At 55.0% G+C, this 23,148-nt stretch overlaps 1 protein-coding gene across 4 annotated transcripts in view; it reads right to left on the reverse strand.

Annotated features, from left to right (window-relative positions):
• tln2b (talin 2b) overlaps window positions 1–23,148 on the reverse strand; it is a 353,394-nt gene that overhangs the window by 91,968 nt on the left and 238,278 nt on the right. For all 4 annotated transcript variants that reach the window (XM_073024834.1, XM_073024833.1, XM_073024835.1 and 1 more), the window contains exons 29-31: window positions 8,129–8,248; window positions 4,977–5,174; window positions 1,863–2,002 (exon numbers count right to left, since the gene is read on the reverse strand). In XM_073024834.1, coding sequence (XP_072880935.1) covers window positions 1,863–2,002; window positions 4,977–5,174; window positions 8,129–8,248 — 458 coding nt within the window. The remainder of the gene's footprint in view (window positions 1–1,862; window positions 2,003–4,976; window positions 5,175–8,128; window positions 8,249–23,148) is intronic.

Genomic DNA, 23,148 nt, shown 5'->3' on the forward strand with positions numbered 1-23,148 from the left:
CTGCCTGATAGAACAGGAATCTTGCATCAGGTCTGAGGTCTTCTCCTCAGCTGGTCAAAGGCTGGAATACTCAAAGGTGGTGCTCCACGCAGTAGGAGACATTGTATTGGTTTATATTGTTACAGACAGACAGCGGCAATCCCTTGGTGTCAGCATTGATCACGTGCTTAATTGCCCGGAGCAGGTCTACAGAAAAGATTAATAACATAAAAGCAGCAGAACAGTAACGTAATTCATTACAGGAAGTGGTGCAATACATTATTAGCACAAATCCCCAGAGTGAATTCTTTTCTAAAAGCTCCTCTTTCATCAACCTCTTGACTTGAGAAAATGACCACATCTTAGACAAAAAGGTGATCAGTGTTAGAGTCCAAACACAGACAATGCACGGCCAGAGGGCTGCACGTTCCTGAACATAATCCGACGCGGAAGGAAATTTTCACCGAGTATTTGAGCTCTGCAAACTCGGGTTAACAGCCAGAGGGACCTGACTGAGTCAAAGAACAAGACAAGGATTGAAACACATAATGACAGCTAATCATCATTATGGATAGGCAACATGCTAATGTGGGGTGCCTACAAATTTTTCAGAGCAACATCCCACAAATATGGTGAGGGATGCCCCACTTTCTTGCGAAATTACTGCTCCAGGGCAGTGAAAGAATCCATGGATCAGCTCAGTACTGCCAACAGACGGTCAACAAGGAATAAAGAACTCACCACTTCCTGAGCAGGCACAGAGCCCAGCAGATGGGGGCATTCCAGTGTTGACTCACATGGGTGATCCCAGCATGGACAGACCACTGGCTGATTGGCAGGAGACAAAGAGTGGGGATAAACGAAGACTTTTCTGGTTGGCTGCTGGTGACGAGTGGTGCTCTACAGGGGTCTGTGCTGAGACCGATTCTTTTTACATTATACGTCAATGATTTTGGATAATGGAATTGATGGCTTTGTGGCTGAGTTTGTTGACGATACAAAGATAGGTGGAGGGGCGGGTAGTTCTGAGGAAGCAGAGAGGTTACAGAAGGACTTAAGACAGATGAGAAGAATAAGCAAAGAAATGACAGATGTAATACTGATTCAGGAAGTGTAGGGTCATGCAGTCAAGTAGAAGAAATGAAAGGGTTGACAATTTTCTAAGTGGAGGGAAAATACAAAAAACTGAGGTGCAAAGGGACTTGGGGTCCTTGTGCAGGATTCCTTAAAGATTAATTAGCAGGCTGAGTCAGTGGTGAGGAAGGCAAATGTAATGTTAGCATTCATTTCAAGAAGAGTAGAATATAGAAACAAGGATGTAAAGCTGAGGCTTTATAAGGCACTGGTGAGTAGTTTGGGCTGCCTATCTAAGAAAGGATGTGTTGACATTGGAGATGGTTCAAAGGAGGTTCACAATAACGATTCCAGGATTGAAAAGCTTGTCATATGAGGAGCATTTGATGGTTCTAGGCCTGTATTCACTGGGATTCAGAAGAATGAGTTGGGTGGGGGATCTCATTGAAACCTATCAAATATTGAAGGGCTTCAGCAGAGTGGATGTGGAGAGGATGGTTCCTATTGTGGGGGAGCCTAAGACCAGAGGACACAGTCCTATTAGAATTGAGACGAGGAGGAATTTCTTTAGCCAGGGAGTGGAGAATCTGTGTAATTTGTTGTCACGGGCGGCCGTGGAGGTCAGGTCACTGGGTGCATTTAAGGCAGAGGTTGACGGCCAGGGCGTGAAAGGTTATGGGGAGCAGGCAGGAGAATGGTTTTAAGAAGGAAATGGATCGGCGGAACAGACTCGATGGGCCAAATGGCCTAATTCCACTACTTTTTCTTATGGTCTATGGCCAAGTGCAATGGACACAAGCAGGACTTACCGAGCAGCTGCTGCCAGGAGGTTTTTGGCGTTGGGTGCTGCGGGATCCACAGAAAGCGATTTGGCAGCGAGCAGCAGCTTGCTGGAAGCCATTGAGATATTCTTCAAGTTACCAACAACCTGGATCTGACCCTCTTTTGTCTGTATGAAAATAAGTGAAAACGTTACGTTTACATTCAGTTTTTGAAGAATCTGTCCGTTTCTCATTGGTCTGCTATTGACAATGGCAAATCAGCCTTTCCAGGGCAGCAACCACTGAACTGCAGAGCTGTAAAACGTAAGGCTATTCAGCCCATTATGTCTGTACTGAAAGAAATAACCAGGGAATCCACATCTCCTCTTTTTAATCACAACCATTTCCTTTCTTCTAAATAACTATCCAAATTATAGATGCTGACAGCACTGACTCTTTGCACTCTGAGTCTAATCCCTTCCTGGGCATTCTGGACTTCTTTGACCTGGAAACTATGCTCTGATTCACTGAAGAGGGGTCCAGGACCATCAAGTCAGGAGAGTGCATCCATAGTGGCAGTTTCAGATCTCTACGCAGCTTTTCAGAGAGCTGGGCATTAATAAATGCTGCTTGGAGTCTGACTCTTGGACGCATCACATGTTCCTCTTCCATTAGTACATGGACCTAAAAGCCATGTGATCTACCCCAACAACCAATGGGGTCTCAGCTTGAAGCTTTATCTTTGACAATGCAGCAACACCTCAAGGCTCCAATGGAGTTGTAACCTGGCTCTCTGTGGGACTGAGGCCATGAGAACATAAGGAAATGGGATCAGGAGTAAGCCACTTGGCTCCTCATGCCTGTCCTGCCATTCACCATGACCGTGGCTGATCTCACCCTCTCTCGTGTCAGATCACCTGGCCCTCAATTTCCTGATTTTCAAAAGTTAATCCATTTTCTCTTTAACTACCTCATTAACCTAACCTCTACAGCCCTCGGAAAAGAGAATCCAAGAGGCACGCCAGGAGGGAACAAAGAACACCAAATGAGCTAGAACTAATGCTCACTATCTCACACAAAGCACGATTCTCAGATAAAGTTAAAAAAAAAAATCACCCCCTTCTCACTTTAAGCCTGTACCTGCTAGTTTTAGACTCTCCTACCCTGGGAAAGTGTGTCTATCCATCTAATCTACATTCTTTACAATTTTATAAACCTCTTTAGCCTCCTTCACTCCAGTATAAACAATCCCAGCCTAACCCTTGTAAATACTATGGTGGTATAGCAGTGAGTGCAACGCTATTATACCTCGAAGAGTTCAGAGTTCAATCCAACATAATTTGTAAGGAGTCTGGATGTCTTCCCTGTGGAATGCATTGGTTTCCTCTGGGTGCTCCTGTTTCCTTCCACCGTCCAAAGACGTATCAGTTAATAGGTTAATTGGTCATTGTAAACTGTCCCTCGATTAGACTAGTGTTAAATTGGGGGTTTATGGGTGGTGTGGCTCGAGGGGCCAGAAGGGCCTATTTTTGGATATATCACTAAATAAAATAAATCTTTCCTGCACCCACTCGGGATGAATCACATCCTTCCCTGGGTTACCAGAACTATGCACAATACTCCAAGTGTGGACTCACCAACATCTAGTCCTTCTGTAACATGACTTTCCCACTCTCATACTCATTGGCCAGTCCAACGAAGGCAAGCATTCCACACAACACCATCTCCTCTGTACCTGTACCTCTCGCTCTCTTGTTCAACAATCCTCCCCAGCGCCCTGCCATTCTCTTTTCAAACCCTGCTTTGGTTTAACTTCCTAAGGTGTATCATTCTGTACCTGTCTGAAGATAAATTCCCTCTGCCCTTTATGAGCAACACGCTCAGCTCATCTGAGACCCTTCGGCAGTCCTGTCGACTGTACTCTTTTCCATAGATGCTGCCTGGCCTGCTGTGTTTCTCCAGCACTTCTTGTGTATGCTGTAACTATACCACCTCCATTTCATCTGAATCATTAATATAGCTGACAAACAACAGAGGTTCCTGCACCAATCCCTGTAGCACTGCTGTTCATTGGCCTTCGAAACAACCTTCCACTACTACCCACCCATCCCGTCCAACAAGCCAATTATATATCCCATTATCTACCTCCCATGAGGCCTGACCTTCCACACGGGAGCCTGTCAACGAACTTCCTAAAGTCCATGTAGATGACATCTACACCCCTGCCCCTGTTAATCCTCTTGGTCACCTCTTCATGAAACTCAGTCAAATTGGTGGAAACAATTTCCCCCACACAAAGCCATGCTGACAATGCTCCCTCGATGAAGGATGGTGACGGGTAACCTGAAATAAGTATATAAGATTAGGAGAGGCACAGATAGGGTAGACAGTCAGTATATTTTCCCATGGGAGGGGTATCAAAAGCAAGAGTTTAAAGGTTTAAGGTGAGGGGAAGAAGATTTAAGGTGAAGGGAAGAAGATTTAAAGGGAATTGCAGGCAAAAGCTTTTTTTTCCACATGGAGAGTGTGTGATAGCTAAAGATGTTGGTGGAATCAGATATAGTCACCGCTTAGGAAGCATTTTAACCAACACATGAACAAGCAAGCAGAGAAGGATATGATTCTAATCGGGATAAGTGAAAATGAGAGCAGATCTGTGTGAAGTTCAGCAGGGATCTGGTGGGACAAATGGCCTGTTTCTGTGTTGTAGAACTTCATAACTCTATGCGTTCATTTCTATCCTCCTCCTTCAACCTCTCCCCTTCGTTCTCATCACATAGTTCCATCTGCTCTTTCAGCCTACTCCCAAATTCCCTCCCCAGATCTACCCTCTCACACCCAGGCTAGGAAGGGAAGAGGGGTGGCTGTTGGTGGAACTTAGTCCAGACAAGCCGTAGGACAGTGGAGCAATACGGCACGTATTCAAGGCCCTTCGGCCCATCCTGCCCATGCTGACAAGTGTGTGGGATTGTACTTTAGGTTGCTTATTATTGGCTGGATGCAAAGTGTAAACAGGAGCTGATGTCGCCATCTTCCACCCTGAATCCCAAGACTCTGTGTCAGAGGGCCCACAAGTTACCGTGTCCCATCCCTGTTGGGATTTGAGATTTGAAGCTGAGGGCTCTGATCCAGCACTGGAACCAGAGGCCGCACGCTGCTTACCTGAGCCTGCCCAGCCATTTCAATCCCTGCATCCAGGAACTCGTCAAAGTCTTCACTGAACTTTCCGGAAGCGGCAGCCAGCTGCCGACTGGTTCCTCGGGATGCATGGACCACCTCACCCGCGGACTGGTTCAGATCCGCTGCAGCTTGGTTCAGTTCACTCTGCGCCTCCTGGAAGCTCTTGGTGCTTGGTGGCAGCTTGAGGGGGCCGCGTGGGAAGGGTGGGGATGTTGGTGAGGATTGCAAAAAGAGATCATAACCCACTTATTTCCAAAATAAAAAAAAACAAATATCACTCACGCCAAAACTTACAAACAGTCTAACCCAGAGTTTCTCAACAGATCGTGACTGAAGAAAATAAACATTGTTTATTGAACTCCGCACAATGCGCGATGGTACAGCTCGCAACGGTGGGCAGTGACCGAGCAGTCCTGTTAACAATCTCGTTAGAGTTCTCTCAGCCCAGTACAGCAGTGCACAATAGGACCGTGTTTATTCTCAGTTCTTGATGTGAGATAGGGGAGGTCGTTGATAATTGGGGAGCGCTGTATTGCACGGAGGGGAGGATGGTAGGCTTGTGAGGAGCATGAAATGTGTTTTTCGAGTATTGAATGGGCATCAGCCTCTCCCTCCTGAGTTACCTGACTCACCTTCCCCTTACTGACTTATGGGAGTAAACAAACTTTACCTGTGTAGTAGAAAATTGGAGGGAAATTTTCAGTCCAAAGAAGGAATTTTTGCACGCCGTGACTGATTAACCCCAATTCCATATTGCCTGGTCTGTGGCAAACAACTTATAAATGCAGCAATGGCTCCAGCAAAACTGAAAACACACTGAGCTACAAATCACAGCCATGTGACTTGTAAAATTGCTGATTATTTTAAATGGGTGTTGGAATCTCAAAACAAACAGTAAAGCTTTTTAATTAAAATCAATTTACAGCCCTTATTTAAATTAAATCTACCGAGCCTACCTTTAGAAAAGTTAAATTAATTTAAAGCCAGTTATTTAACAGAAATTTATTAAGTTTGCCTTATGAGTTTTTAAAACTTACATTCAAAGACCATTGACAATTATTTTTGGATTATTATATCTACAACTTACTGATCATGCTAACGTACCATGAGCTCGAGATGTAATAATTATTATGCAGGGGTTCCCTGAGACCTGAAAAATTTTTTGCATCTGTGTTTATCTGGGAGATGGACACAGAGTCTTTAGAAGAGAGGCGAAGCAGCAGCAAGGTCATGGACCCTGTACAGATTACGAGGAGGAGATATTTGCTGACTTAAGGCAAATTACAGTAGATAAATCCCCAGGGCCTGACAAGGTGTTTGCCAAGACCCTGTGGGAGGCAAGTGCACAAGTTGTAGGAGCCCTAGCAGAGATGATTAAATCACCCATAGCAACTGATGTGGCAATGGAGGATGGAGGATAGATAACATTGTTCCACTGTTTCTGAAAATTTCTAAAAATAAAACAGGATATATTTTTGAACAGTGTGTTTAACATCAGTGGTAAAGTTATTGAAAGGTATTCTAAGGGACCGGATATATATCAGTATTTGGACAGATATGGATTGATTGGGGATAGTCAGTATGGTTTCATGCATGGTAGGTCATGTCTAATCAATCTTATAGAGTTTATCGAGGAAGTTACCAGGAGATGAAGGCAAGGCAGTGGATGTTGTCTACATGGACTTTAGCAAGGCATTTGACAAGGTCCCACATGGGAGGTTGGACAAGAAGGTTCAGTCACTTGGCATTCAAGATGAGGTAGCAACTGCTCTGTGGGAGAAACCAGAGAGTGACAGCAGATGGTTGTCTCTCTGACTGGAGGCCTGGGACTAGTGGTGAACCAGAAGTCGGTGCTGGGTCCACTGTTGTTTGTCATCAATATCAATGATCTGGATGATAATGTGGTTAGCTGGATCAGCAAATTTGTGGATGACACCAAGAATGGGTTGTAGTGGACAGTCAGGAAGGCTATTATAGCTTGCAGTGGGATCTAGACCAGCTGGAATTTAATGCAGACAAGTGTGAGATGTTGTACTTCGGGAGGACCAACCAGGGTAGGTCTAAATGGTGAGTGGTAGGGCACCAAAGAGCGCAGTAGAACAAAGGGATCCATAATCCTTGAAATTGGTTTCACAGATAGACAGGATTGTAAAGAAAACTCTTGGTACATTGGCCTTCATAAATCAATGCATTGAGTACAGAAGATGGGATGTTATGTTGAAGTTGTATAAGACACTGATGAGGCCTAATTTGGAACATTGAGTGCCGTTTTGCATCCTACCTACAGGAAATATGTAAACAAGATTGAAAGTGCAGAGAAAATTCACAAGGATGTTGCTGGGACTTGAGGACCTGGGTTACAGGGAAAGATTGAATAGGTTAGGACTATATTCCTTGGAACGTAGAAGACTGAGGGGAGATTTGATAGAGGTATACAAAATCATAAGCAATACAGATAGGGTAAATATAAGCAGGCTTTTTCAACTGAGTTTGGGTGAGAGGTCATGGGTTAATGGTAAAAGATGAAAGGTTTAAGGAAAACATGAAGGGAAACTTCTTCAGAGAGTGGTGAGAGTGTGGAATGAGCTGCCAGCACAAGTGGTGGATTAAGGGTTAATTTCAACATTTCACACAAATTTGAACAGCTTCATGGATGGGAGGGGTATGGAGGGCTACAGTCCAGGTGCAGGTTAGTGGGCTGGGTAGTTTAATGGCACGACACTATCTGCAGGGGACTGACGGGCATGTTTCTGTGCAGTAGTGTCCCATGACTCTAAAAGCTGTGGGACATGATTCACTCATGTGGGACCAGACGGACTCACACTGTGCTGAGGAAGACCGATGGGCGTTTGTTTATATCAGAACTGTGAAGAGGAAAGACATCTGTGCAATCCTGAGTCTCTGCACACAGTGAGGAGGATCAAATCTGCCACAAGGTACATATGCCCATGATGACAGGATGGGATCAGGCCCGGTGCTCAGGCATAATCTCGGTAAGGGAGAATGAAGGTGTCATTGAAAGTGCTCGCAGTGTGAGCTCTGGAGTTTATATCATTTACTGATGAATGCATAAGTGAACGGACACACCCAAAGACCAGTTTACAGCTCTGGAGCATGCTTAACTTAAATCTTACCGAGTCCACCAGCAGCTTCTTGCTGGACTCTCCGATACTTTTAAGTGCCATGTCCACATCCTTCTGCCCAGGTAAACAGTTCACACAGTTGTTCAGAGAGTGAGACACGGCCTTCGCCACCTTTCAAACCAAAGCAACAACCAGGGGTTAACGCTTCAATGGTCAGTGAACACAGATCAATCCGATGTTCTGTTGGATCAGGAGCATCAACGAACTGTCTCTGCATCCACGAGCAGAACTGCCAATAGTTCAGTAAGTTACGACCTGCAAACAACCTTCCCCTGTAGGCCATCTTTGTTCAAGTGGAATGGCAGATTGTACAAAGCACTCTGACACCAAAGCAGGCACTTGAACAGAACTTAAAACCATAGTCAGGGAGGAAAGTTTCCACTCGCATTGTAAAGATACCAGGACGTATAGTACAGTGACAGAGCTGTTCAATGACAGGGTTCCTGTCCCTAGGCACAGCTGCCAGGACAAAAGAACAGTGGTGGAGGGGTGAACAACAAGGACAAGATGGAGGGTCAAAGGGTCATAGGGGTCACACAGGGTTAGGATATAAGAGGGTCACAAAGGGTTAGAGCGGTATGGGTGTAACACACAGCGTCTGGGACGGCAGACGGGGGGAGGTGCCACTAAGAGTTCCGGTGGTGGGGAGGAAGGGTCACAAAAGTTTAGGGAGTTAAGGAAAGGTGTCACAAGGAGTCGGGTGGGGGGGGGCGCACAGGGTCCAAGAGGTAGGACAGTGGGGGCGATCACACAGGGTAGGGTCAGTGGAAGGGAGTTGGTCACATAGGAGTGAGGACAATGGTGGAGGAGGTTCACACAGAGTTGGATCAGTGGGGGGGGTCACACAGGGTTGGATCAGTGGGGGGGATCACACAGGGTTGGATCAGTGGGGTGATCACACAGGGTTGGATCAGTGGGGGGATCACATAGGGTTGGATCAGTGGGGGGGTGATCACACAGGGTTGGATCAGTGGGGGGGTGATCACACAGGGTTGGATCAGTGGGGGGGTGATCACACAGGGTTGGATCAGTGGGGGGGGTCACACAGGGTTGGATCAGTGGGGGGGTCACACAGGGTTGGATCAGTGGGGGGTCACACAGGGTTGGATCAGTGGGGGGGTGATCACACAGGGTTGGATCAGTGGGGGGATCACATAGGGTTGGATCAGAGGGGGGGTCACACAGGGTTGGATCAGTGGGGGGGTCACACAGGGTTGGATCAGTGGGGGGGTGATCACACAGGGTTGGATCAGTGGGGGGGTGATCACACAGGGTTGGATCAGTGGGGGGGTGATCACACAGGGTTGGATCTGTGGGGGGGTCACACAGGGTTGGATCAGTGGGGGGGTCACACAGGGTTGGATCAGTGGGGGAGTGATCACACAGGGTTGGATCAGTGGGGGGATCACATAGGGTTGGATCAGTGGGGGGGTGATCACACAGGGTTGGATCAGTGGGGGGATCACATAGGGTTGGATCAGAGGGGGGGTCACACAGGGTTGGATCAGTGGGGGGGTCACACAGGGTTGGATCAGTGGGTGGGGGTGATCACACAGGGTTGGATCAGTGGGGGGGATCACACAGGGTTGGATCAGTGGGGGGTCACACAGGGTTGGATCAGTGGGGGGGATCACACAGGGTTGGATCAGTGGGGGTGATCACACAGGGTTGGATCAGTGGGGGGTCACACAGGGTTGGATCAGTGGGGGGATCACATAGGGTTGGATCAGTGGGGGGGTGATCACACAGGGTTGGATCAGTGGGGGGGTGATCACACAGGGTTGGATCAGTGGGGGGGTGATCACACAGGGTTGGATCAGTGGGGGGGGTCACACAGGGTTGGATCAGTGGGGGGGTCACACAGGGTTGGATCAGTGGGGGGTCACACAGGGTTGGATCAGTGGGGGGGTGATCACACAGGGTTGGATCAGTGGGGGGGGTCACACAGGGTTGGATCAGTGGGGGGGTCACACAGGGTTGGATCAGTGGGGGGACACACAGGGTTGGATCAGTGGGGGGGTGATCACACAGGGTTGGATCAGTGGGGGGATCACATAGGGTTGGATCAGAGGGGGGGTCACACAGGGTTGGATCAGTGGGGGGGTCACACAGGGTTGGATCAGTGGGGGGGTGATCACACAGGGTTGGATCAGTGGGGGGGTGATCACACAGGGTTGGATCAGTGGGGGGGTGATCACACAGGGTTGGATCAGTGGGGGGATCACATAGGGTTGGATCAGTGGGGGGGTGATCACACAGGGTTGGATCAGTGGGGGGATCACATAGGGTTGGATCAGAGGGGGGGTCACACAGGGTTGGATCAGTGGGGGGGTCACACAGGGTTGGATCAGTGGGTGGGGGTGATCACACAGGGTTGGATCAGTGGGGGGGATCACACAGGGTTGGATCAGTGGGGGGTCACACAGGGTTGGATCAGTGGGGGGGATCACACAGGGTTGGATCAGTGGGGGTGATCACACAGGGTTGGATCAGTGGGGGGTCACACAGGGTTGGATCAGTGGGGGGATCACACAGGGTTGGATCAGTGGGGGGGGTCACACAGGGTTGGATCAGTGGGGGGGGTCACACAGGGTTGGATCAGTGGGGGGGTGATCACACAGGGTTGGATCAGTGGGGGGGTGATCACACAGGGTTGGATCAGTGGGGGGGTGATCACACAGGGTTGGATCAGTGGGGGGGTGATCACACAGGGTTGGATCAGTGGGGGGGTGATCACACAGGGTTGGATCAGTGGGGGGTCACACAGGGTTGGATCAGTGGGGGGGGTCACACAGGGTTGGATCAGTGGGGGGGGTCACACAGGGTTGGATCAGTGGGGGGGTGATCACACAGGGTTGGATCAGTGGGGGGGTGATCACACAGGGTTGGATCAGTGGGGGGGTGATCACACAGGGTTGGATCAGTGGGGGGTGATCACACAGGGTTGGATCAGTGGGGGGGGTGATCACACAGGGTTGGATCAGTGGGGGGGGCACACAGGGTTGGATCAGTGGGGGGGGGTCACACAGGGTTGGATCAGTGGGGGGGTCACACAGGGTTGGATCAGTGGGGGGTCACACAGGGTTGGATCAGTGGGGGGGTGATCACACAGGGTTGGATCAGTGGGGGGATCACATACGGTTGGATCAGAGGGGGGGTCACACAGGGTTGGATCAGTGGGGGGGTCACACAGGGTTGGATCAGTGGGGGGGTGATCACACAGGGTTGGATCAGTGGGGGGGTGATCACACAGGGTTGGATCAGTGGGGGGGTGATCACACAGGGTTGGATCAGTGGGGGGATCACATAGGGTTGGATCAGTGGGGGGGTGATCACACAGGGTTGGATCAGTGGGGGGATCACATAGGGTTGGATCAGAGGGGGGGTCACACAGGGTTGGATCAGTGGGGGGGTCACACAGGGTTGGATCAGTGGGTGGGGGTGATCACACAGGGTTGGATCAGTGGGGGGGATCACACAGGGTTGGATCAGTGGGGGGTCACACAGGGTTGGATCAGTGGGGGGGATCACACAGGGTTGGATCAGTGGGGGTGATCACACAGGGTTGGATCAGTGGGGGGTCACACAGGGTTGGATCAGTGGGGGGGGGGTGATCACACAGGGTTGGATCAGTGGGGGTGATCACACAGGGTTGGATCAGAGGGGGGTGATCACACAGGGTTGGATCAGTGGGGTGATCACACAGGGTTGGATCAGAGGGGGGTGATCACACAGGGTTGGATCAGTGGGGGTGATCACACAGGGTTGGATCAGAGGGGGGTGATCACACAGGGTTGGATCAGTGGGGGTGATCACACAGGGTTGGATCAGTGGGGGGTGATCACACAGGGTTGGATCAGAGGGGGGTGATCACACAGGGTTGGATCAGTGGGGGTGATCACACAGGGTTGGATCAGAGGGGGGTGATCACACAGGGTTGGATCAGTGGGGTGATCACACAGGGTTGGATCAGAGGGGGGTGATCACACAGGGTTGGATCAGTGGGGGATCACACAGGGTTGGATCAGTGGGGGGGATGATCACACAGGGTTGGATCAGTGGGGGGGTCACACAGGGTTGGATCAGTGGGGGGGTCACACAGGGTTGGATCAGTGGGGGGGGTCACACAGGGTTGGATCAGTGGGGGGGTCACACAGGGTTGGATCAGTGGGGGGTCACACAGGGTTGGATCAGTGGGGGGGTCACACAGGGTTGGATCAGTGGGGGGGTCACACAGGGTTGGATCAGTGGGGGGTCACACAGGGTTGGATCAGTGGGGGGGTCACACAGGGTTGGATCAGTGGGGGGGTCACACAGGGTTGGATCAGTGGGGGGGGTCACACAGGGTTGGATCAGTGGGGGGGTCACACAGGGTTGGATCAGAGGGGGGTCACACAGGGTTGGATCAGTGGGGGGGTCACACAGGGTTGGATCAGTGGGGGGGGTGATCACACAGGGTTGGATCAGTGGGGGATCACACAGGGTTGGATCAGTGGGTGGGGGTGATCACACAGGGTTGGATCAGTGGGGGGGATCACTCAGGGTTGGATCAGTGGGGGGGATCACTCAGGGTTGGATCAGTGGGGGGGGGTGATCACACAGGGTTGGATCAGTGGGGGGGATCACACAGGGTTGGATCAGTGGGTGGGGGTGATCACACAGGGTTGGATCAGTGGGGGGGTCACACAGGGTTGGATCAGTGGGGGTGATCACACAGGGTTGGATCAGTGGGGGGGTCACACAGGGTTGGATCAGTGGGGGGGGGATCACACAGGGTTGGATCAGTGGGGGTTCACACAGGGTTGGATCAGTGGGGGGGGATCACACAGGGTTGGATCAGTGGGGGGGTTCACACAGGGTTGGATCAATGGGGGATCACACAGGGTTGGATCAGTGGGGGGTGATCACACAGGGTTGGATCAGTGGGGGGGGTCACACAGGGTTGGATCAGTGGGGGGTGATCACACAGGGTTGGATCAGTGGGGGGTCACACAGGGTTGGATCAATGGGGGGATCACACAGGGTTGGATCAGTGGGGGGTGATCACACAGGGTTGGATCAGTGGGGGGGGTCACACAGGGTTGGATCAGTGGGGGGGGGTCACACAGGGTTGGATCAGAGGGGGGTGATCACACAGGGTTGGATCAGTGGGGGGGCACACAGGGTTGGATCAGTGGGGGGGGTCACACAGGGTTGGATCAGTGGGGTGGGTCACACAGGGTTGGATCAGTGGGGGGTCACACAGGGTTGGATCAGTGGGGGGATTCACACAGGGTTGGATCAGTGGGGGGTCACACAGGGTTGGATCAGTGGGGGGGTCACACAGGGTTGGATCAGTGGGGGTGATCACACAGGGTTGGATCAGTGGGGGGGGTCACACAGGGTTGGATCAGTGGGGGGGGTCACACAGGGTTGGATCAGTGGGGGGGGGTCACACAGGGTTGGATCAGTGGGGGGGGGTCACACAGGGTTGGATCAGTGGGGGGGGGTCACATAGGGTTGGATCAGTGGGTGGGGGTGATCACACAGGGTTGGATCAGTGGGGGGGTCACACAGGGTTGGATCAGTGGGGGGGTCACACAGGGTTGGATCAGTGGGGGATGATCACACAGGGTTGGATCAGTGGGGGGGTCACACAGGGTTGGATCAGTGGGGGGGGTCACACAGGGTTGGATCAGTGGGGGGGTGATCACACAGGGTTGGATCAGTGGGGGGGGGTCACACAGGGTTGGATCAGTGGGGGGTCACACAGGGTTGGATCAGTGGGGGGGGTCACACAGGGTTGGATCAGTGGGGGGTCACACAGGGTTGGATCAGTGGGGGGGGTCACACAGGGTTGGATCAGTGGGGGGGTGATCACACAGGGTTGGATCAGTGGGGGGGGTCACACAGGGTTGGATCAGTGGGGGGGATCACACAGGGTTGGATCAGTGGGGGTGATCACACAGGGTTGGATCAGTGGGGGGGGGTCACACAGGGTTGGATCAGTGGGGGGGGTCACACAGGGTTGGATCAGTGGGGGGGTCACACAGGGTTGGATCAGTGGGGGGGTCACACAGGGTTGGATCAGTGGGGGATGATCACACAGGGTTGGATCAGTGGGTGGGGGGGGTCACACAGGGTTGGATCAGTGGGGGGGGTCACACAGGGTTGGATCAGTGGGGGGGTGATCACACAGGGTTGGATCAGGGGGGGGGGTCACACAGGGTTGGATCAGTGGGGGGGGTCACACAGGGTTGGATCAGTGGGGGGGGGTCACACAGGGTTGGATCAGTGGGGGATTCACACAGGGTTGGATCAGTGGGGGGGTCACACAGGGTTGGATCAGTGGGGGGGGTCACACAGGGTTGGATCAGTGGGGGGGTGATCACACAGGGTTGGATCAGTGGGGGGGGTCACACAGGGTTGGATCAGTGGGGGGGATCACACAGGGTTGGATCAGTGGGGGTGATCACACAGGGTTGGATCAGTGGGGGGGGTCACACAGGGTTGGATCAGTGGGTGGGGGTGATCACACAGGGTTGGATCAGTGGGGGGGATCACACAGGGTTGGATCAGTGGGGGTGATCACACAGGGTTGGATCAGTGGGGGGGGGTCACACAGGGTTGGATCAGTGGGGGGGGTCACACAGGGTTGGATCAGTGGGGGGGTCACACAGGGTTGGATCAGTGGGGGGGTGATCACACAGGGTTGGATCAGTGGGGGGGGTCACACAGGGTTGGATCAGTGGGGGGGGTGATCACACAGGGTTGGATCAGTGGGGGGGGGGGTCACACAGGGTTGGATCAGTGGGGGGGGGTCACACAGGGTTGGATCAGTGGGGGGGTGATCACACAGGGTTGGATCAGTGGGGGGGGTCACACAGGGTTGGATCAGTGGGGGGGGTCACACAGGGTTGGATCAGTGGGGGGGGTCACACAGGGTTGGATCAGTGGGGGTGATCACACAGGGGTTGGATCAGTGGGGGTGATCACACAGGGTTGGATCAGTGGGGGGGGTCACACAGGGTTGGATCAGTGGGGGGGTGATCACACAGGGTTGGATCAGTGGGGGGGGGTCACACAGGGTTGGATCAGTGGGGGTGATCACACAGGGTTGGATCAGTGGGGGATCACACAGGGTTGGATCAGTGGGGGGATCACACAGGGTTGGATCAGTGGGGGGGTGATCACACAGGGTTGGATCAGTGGGGGATCACACAGGGTTGGATCAGTGGGGGGGGTCACACAGGGTTGGATCAGTGGGGGGGTGATCACACAGGGTTGGATCAGTGGGGGGGGTCACACAGGGTTGGATCAGTGGGGGGGGTCACACAGGGTTGGATCAGTGGGGGGGGTCACACAGGGTTGGATCAGTGGGTGATCACACAGGGTTGGATCAGTGGGGGGGGTCACACAGGGTTGGATCAGTGGGGGGGGTCACACAGGGTTGGATCAGTGGGGGGGGTCACACAGGGTTGGATCAGTGGGTGATCACACAGGGTTGGATCAGTGGGGGGGGTCACACAGGGTTGGATCAGTGGGGGGGGTCACACAGGGTTGGATCAGTGGGTGATCACACAGGGGTTGGATCAGTGGGGGGGATCACACAGGGTTGGATCAGTGGGGGGGTCACTCAGGGTTGGATCAGTGGGGGGGTGATCACACAGGGTTGGATCAATGGGGGATCACACAGGGTTGGATCAGTGGGGGGGGTCACACAGGGTTGGATCAGTGGGGGGTCACACAGGGTTGGATCAGTGGGGGGGTCACACAAGGTTGGATCAGTGGGGGGTCACACATGGTTGGATCAGTGGGGGGGGTCACACAGGGTTGGATCAGTGGGGGGGGTCACACAGGGTTGGATCAGTGGGGGGGGTCACACAGGGTTGGATCAGTGGGGGGGTGATCACACAGGGTTGGATCAGTGGGGGGGTGATCACACAGGGTTGGATCAGTGCGGGGGTGATCACACAGGGTTGGATCAGTGGGGGGGGTCACACAGGGTTGGATCAGTGGGGGGGGTCACACAGGGTTGGATCAGTGGGGGGGTGATCACACAGGGTTGGATCAGTGGGGGGATCACACAGGGTTGGATCAGTGGGGGGGGGGTCACACAGGGTTGGATCAGTGGGGGGATCACACAGGGTTGGATCAGTGGGGGGTCACACAGGGTTGGATCAGTGGGGGGGGTGATCACACAGGGTTGGATCAGTGGGGGGGGTCACACAGGGTTGGATCAGTGGGGGGGTGATCACACAGGGTTGGATCAGTGGGGGGGGTCACACAGGGTTGGATCAGTGGGGGGGTGATCACACAGGGTTGGATCAGTGGGGGGGGTCACACAGGGTTGGATCAGTGGGGGGGGTCACACAGGGTTGGATCAGTGGGGGGGGTCACACAGGGTTGGATCAGTGGGGGGTGATCACACAGGGTTGGATCAGTGGGGGGGGGTCACACAGGGTTGGATCAGTGGGGGGGGGTCACACAGGGTTGGATCAGTGGGTGATCACACAGGGTTGGATCAGTGGGGGGGTCACACAGGGTTGGATCAGTGGGGGGGGGGTCACACAGGGTTGGATCAGTGGGGGGATCACACAGGGTTGGATCAGTGGGGGGTCACACAGGGTTGGATCAGTGGGGGGGTCACACAGGGTTGGATCAGTGGGGGATCACACAGGGTTGGATCAGAGGGGGGTGATCACACAGGGTTGGATCAGTGGGGGGGTGATCACACAGGGTTGGATCAGTGGGGGGGATCACACAGGGTTGGATCAGTGGGGGGTCACACAGGGTTGGATCAGTGGGGGATCTCACAGGGTTGGATCAGTGGGGGGATCACACAGGGTTGGATCAGTGGGGGGGTCACACAGGGTTGGATCAGTGGGTGGGGGTGATCTCACAGGGTTGGATCAGTGGGGGGGGTCACACAGGGTTGGATCAGTGGGGGGGGTCACACAGGGTTGGATCAGTGGGGGGGTCACACAGGGTTGGATCAGTGGGGGGTGATCACACAGGGTTGGATCAGTGGGGGGTGGGTCACACAGGGTTGGATCAGTGGGGGGGTCACACAGGGTTGGATCAGTGGGGGGGTCACACAGGGTTGGATCAGTGGGGGGTCACACAGGGTTGGATCAGTGGGGGATCACACAGGGTTGGATCAGTGGGGGGTCACACAGGGTTGGATCAGTGGGGGGGGTGATCTCACAGGGTTGGATCAGTGGGGGGGTCACACAGGGTTGGATCAGTGGGGGGGGGATCACACAGGGTTGGATCAGTGGGGGGGGTCACACAGGGTTGGATCAGTGGGGGGGGATCACACAGGGTTGGATCAGTGGGGGGTCACACAGGGTTGGATCAGTGGGGGGGATCACACAGGGTTGGATCAGTGGGGGGGGTCACACAGGGTTGGATCAGTGGGGGGGGGATCACACAGGGTTGGATCAGTGGGGGGGTCACACAGGGTTGGATCAGTGGGGGGGTCACACAGGGTTGGATCAGTGGGGGGGTGATCACACAGGGTTGGATCAGTGGGGGGGTCACACAGGGTTGGATCAGTGGGGGGGTCACACAGGGTTGGATCAGTGGGGGGGTGATCACACAGGGTTGGATCAGTGGGGGGGTCACACAGGGTTGGATCAGTGGGGGGGTCACACAGGGTTGGATCAGTGGGGGGGGATCACACAGGGTTGGATCAGTGGGGGGGGGTCACACAGGGTTGGATCAGTGGGGGGGGGATCACACAGGGTTGGATCAGTGGGGGGGGGTCACACAGGGTTGGATCAGTGGGGGGATCACACAGGGTTGGATCAGTGGGGGGATGATCACACAGGGTTGGATCAGTGGGGGGTCACACAGGGTTGGATCAGTGGGTGATCACACAGGGTTGGATCAGTGGGGGTGATCACACAGGGTTGGATCAGTGGGGGGTGATCACACAGGGTTGGATCAGTGGGTGGGTCACACAGGGTTGGATCAGTGGGGGGGGTCACACAGGGTTGGATCAGTGGGTGGGGGTGATCACACAGGGTTGGATCAGTGGGGGGATCACACAGGGTTGGATCAGTGGGGGGATGATCACACAGGGTTGGATCAGTGGGGGGGTCACACAGGGTTGGATCAGTGGGGGGGGTCACACAGGGTTGGATCAGTGGGTGGGGGTGATCACACAGGGTTGGATCAGTGGGGGGGGTGATCACACAGGGTTGGATCAGTGGGGGATCACACAGGGTTGGATCAGTGGGGGGTGATCACACAGGGTTGGATCAGTGGGGGGGGGTCACACAGGGTTGGATCAGTGGGGGTGATCACACAGGGTTGGATCAGTGGGGGGGGGTCACACAGGGTTGGATCAGTGGGGGTGATCACACAGGGTTGGATCAGTGGGGGGGGGTCACACAGGGTTGGATCAGTGGGGGGATCACACAGGGTTGGATCAGTGGGGGGGTCACACAGGGTTGGATCAGTGGGGGGGGTTCACACAGGGTTGGATCAGTGGGGGTGATCACACAGGGTTGGATCAGTGGGGGATCACACAGGGTTGGATCAGTGGGGGGGTCACACAGGGTTGGATCAGTGGGGGGGGGTCACACAGGGTTGGATCAGTGGGGGTGATCACACAGGGTTGGATCAGTGGGGGGATCACACAGGGTTGGATCAGTGGGGGGGGGTCACACAGGGTTGGATCAGTGGGGGATCACACAGGGTTGGATCAGTGGGGGGGTCACACAGGGTTGGATCAGTGGGGGGGGTCACACAGGGTTGGATCAGTGGGGGGGTCACACAGGGTTGGATCAGTGGGGGGGATCACACAGGGTTGGATCAGTGGGTGGGTCACACAGGGTTGGATCAGTGGGGGTGATCACACAGGGTTGGATCAGTGGGGGATCACACAGGGTTGGATCAGTGGGGGGGTCACACAGGGTTGGATCAGTGGGGGGGTCACACAGGGTTGGATCAGTGGGGGGTGATCACACAGGGTTGGATCAGTGGGGGGTCACACAGGGTTGGATCAGTGGGGGGGGTCACACAGGGTTGGATCAGTGGGGGGATCACACAGGGTTGGATCAGTGGGGGGGTCACACAGGGTTGGATCAGTGGGGGGGATCACACAGGGTTGGATCAGTGGGGGGGGGTCACACAGGGTTGGATCAGTGGGGGTGATCACACAGGGTTGGATCAGTGGGGGGGGGTCACACAGGGTTGGATCAGTGTGGGATCACACAGGGTTGGATCAGTGGGGGGGTCACACAGGGTTGGATCAGTGGGGGGGGTTCACACAGGGTTGGATCAGTGGGGGGGGTCACACAGGGTTGGATCAGTGGGGGATCACACAGGGTTGGATCAGTGGGGGGGTCACACAGGGTTGGATCAGTGGGGGGGGTTCACACAGGGTTGGATCAGTGGGGGGTCACACAGGGTTGGATCAGTGGGGGGGTCACACAGGGTTGGATCAGTGGGGGGGTCACACAGGGTTGGATCAGTGGGGGGGATCACACAGGGTTGGATCAGTGGGGGTGATCACACAGGGTTGGATCAGTGGGGGGGATCACACAGGGTTGGATCAGTGGGGGGGTCACACAGGGTTGGATCAGTGGGGGGATCACACAGGGTTGGATCAGTGGGGGGGGGTCACACAGGGTTGGATCAGTGGGGGTGATCACACAGGGTTGGATCAGTGGGGGGTCACACAGGGTTGGATCAGTGGGGGTGATCACACAGGGTTGGATCAGTGGGGGGTCACACAGGGTTGGATCAGTGGGGGGGGTCACACAGGGTTGGATCAGTGGGGGTGATCACACAGGGTTGGATCAGTGGGGGGGTTCACACAGGGTTGGATCAGTGGGGGGTGATCACACAGGGTTGGATCAGTGGTGGGGTCACACAGGGTTGGATCAGTGGGGGGGGGTCACACAGGGTTGGATCAGTGGGGGATCACACAGGGTTGGATCAGTGGGGGGGTCACACAGGGTTGGATCAGTGGGGGGGGTTCACACAGGGTTGGATCAGTGGGGGGTGATCACACAGGGTTGGATCAGTGGGGGGTGATCACACAGGGTTGGATCAGTGGGGGGGGGTCACACAGGGTTGGATCAGTGGGGGTGATCACACAGGGTTGGATCAGTGGGGGGTCACACAGGGTTGGATCAGTGGGGGGGTCACACAGGGTTGGATCAGTGGGTGGGGGTGATCACACAGGGTTGGATCAGTGGGGGGTCACACAGGGTTGGATCAGTGGGGGTGATCACACAGGGTTGGATCAGTGGGGGATCACACAGGGTTGGATCAGTGGGGGGGATCACACAGGGTTGGATCAGTGGGGTGATCACACAGGGTTGGATCAGTGGGGGGGTCACACAGGGTTGGATCAGTGGGGGGGTCACACAGGGTTGGATCAGTGGGTGGGGGTGATCACACAGGGTTGGATCAGTGGGGGGTCACACAGGGTTGGATCAGTGGGGGTGATCACACAGGGTTGGATCAGTGGGGGATCACACAGGGTTGGATCAGTGGGGGGGATCACACAGGGTTGGATCAGTGCGGGGGTGATCACACAGGGTTGGATCAGTGGGGGGGATCACACAGGGTTGGATCAGTGGGGGGGATCACACAGGGTTGGATCAGTGGGTGGGTCACACAGGGTTGGATCAGTGGGGGGGGGTCACACAGGGTTGGATCAGTGGGGGATCACACAGGGTTGGATCAGTGGGGGGGGGGTCACACAGGGTTGGATCAGTGGGGGATCACACAGGGTTGGATCAGTGGGGGGGATCACACAGGGTTGGATCAGTGCGGGGGTGATCACACAGGGTTGGATCAGTGGGGGGGATCACACAGGGTTGGATCAGTGGGGGGGATCACACAGGGTTGGATCAGTGGGTGGGTCACACAGGGTTGGATCAGTGGGGGGGATCACACAGGGTTGGATCAGTGGGTGGGTCACACAGGGTTGGATCAGTGGGTGGATCACACAGGGTTGGATCAGTGGGGGGGGGTCACACAGGGTTGGATCAGTGGGGGGGGGGTCACACAGGGTTGGATCAGTGGGGGGGGTCACACAGGGTTGGATCAGTGGGGGGGTCACACAGGGTTGGATCAGTGGGTGGGGGTGATCACACAGGGTTGGATCAGTGGGGGGTGATCACACAGGGTTGGATCAGTGGGGTGATCACACAGGGTTGGATCAGTGGGGGGGGTCACACAGGGTTGGATCAGTGGGGGGGATCACACAGGGTTGGATCAGTGGGGGGGGGTCACACAGGGTTGGATCAGTGGGGGGTCACACAGGGTTGGATCAGTGCGGGGGTGATCACACAGGGTTGGATCAGTGGGGGGGGTCACACAGGGTTGGATCAGTGCGGGGGTGATCACACAGGGTTGGATCAGTGGGGGGGTGATCACACAGGGTTGGATCAGTGGGGGGGGTCACACAGGGTTGGATCAGTGGGGGGGTCACACAGGGTTGGATCAGTGGGGGGTGATCACACAGGGTTGGATCAGTGGGGGGACACACAGGGTTGGATCAGTGGGGGGGTGATCACACAGGGTTGGATCAGTGGGGGGGTCACACAGGGTTGGATCAGTGGGGGGGGTCACACAGGGTTGGATCAGTGGGGGGGATCACACAGGGTTGGATCAGTGGGGGGGGGTCACACAGGGTTGGATCAGTGGGGGGTCACACAGGGTTGGATCAGTGCGGGGGTGATCACACAGGGTTGGATCAGTGGGGGGGGTCACACAGGGTTGGATCAGTGCGGGGGTGATCACACAGGGTTGGATCAGTGGGGGGGTGATCACACAGGGTTGGATCAGTGGGGGGGGTCACACAGGGTTGGATCAGTGGGGGGGTCACACAGGGTTGGATCAGTGGGGGGTGATCACACAGGGTTGGATCAGTGGGGGGACACACAGGGTTGGATCAGTGGGGGGGTGATCACACAGGGTTGGATCAGTGGGGGGGTCACACAGGGTTGGATCAGTGGGGGGGTCACACAGGGTTGGATCAGTGGGTGGGGGTGATCACACAGGGTTGGATCAGTGGGGGGTCACACAGGGTTGGATCAGTGGGGGTGATCACACAGGGTTGGATCAGTGGGGGATCACACAGGGTTGGATCAGTGGGGGGGTCACACAGGGTTGGATCAGTGGGGGGGATCACACAGGGTTGGATCAGTGGGTGGGTCACACAGGGTTGGATCAGTGGGGGGGGGGTCACACAGGGTTGGATCAGTGGGGGGGGGGTCACACAGGGTTGGATCAGTGGGGGGGTCACACAGGGTTGGATCAGTGGGGTGATCACACAGGGTTGGATCAGTGGGGGGGTCACACAGGGTTGGATCAGTGGGGGGGTCACACAGGGTTGGATCAGTGGGGGGGGTCACACAGGGTTGGATCAGTGCGGGGGTGATCACACAGGGTTGGATCAGTGGGGGGGGTCACACAGGGTTGGATCAGTGGGGTGATCACACAGGGTTGGATCAGTGGGGGGGTCACACAGGGTTGGATCAGTGGGGGTGATCACACAGGGTTGGATCAGTGGGGGGGGTCACACAGGGTTGGATCAGTGCGGGGGTGATCACACAGGGTTGGATCAGTGGGGGGGGTCACACAGGGTTGGATCAGTGGGGTGATCACACAGGGTTGGATCAGTGGGGGGGTCACACAGGGTTGGATCAGTGGGGGGGTCACACAGGGTTGGATCAGTGCGGGTGGGTCACACAGTGTTGGATCAGTGCGGGGGTGATCACACAGGGTTGGATCAGTGGGGGATCACACAGGGTTGGATCAGTGGGTGGGTCACACAGGGTTGGATCAGTGGGGGGGGGATCACACAGGGTTGGATCAGTGGGGGGTGATCACACAGGGTTGGATCAGTGGGGGGGATCACACAGGGTTGGATCAGTGGGGGGGGGTCACACAGGGTTGGATCAGTGGGGGGGTCACACAGGGTTGGATCAGTGGGGGTGATCACACAGGGTTGGATCAGTGGGTGGGGGTGATCACACAGGGTTGGATCAGTGGGGGGTGATCAC

This window comes from Hemitrygon akajei, chromosome 21, assembly GCF_048418815.1.
Source record: "Hemitrygon akajei chromosome 21, sHemAka1.3, whole genome shotgun sequence".
Lineage (NCBI taxonomy): Eukaryota > Metazoa > Chordata > Chondrichthyes > Myliobatiformes > Dasyatidae > Hemitrygon > Hemitrygon akajei.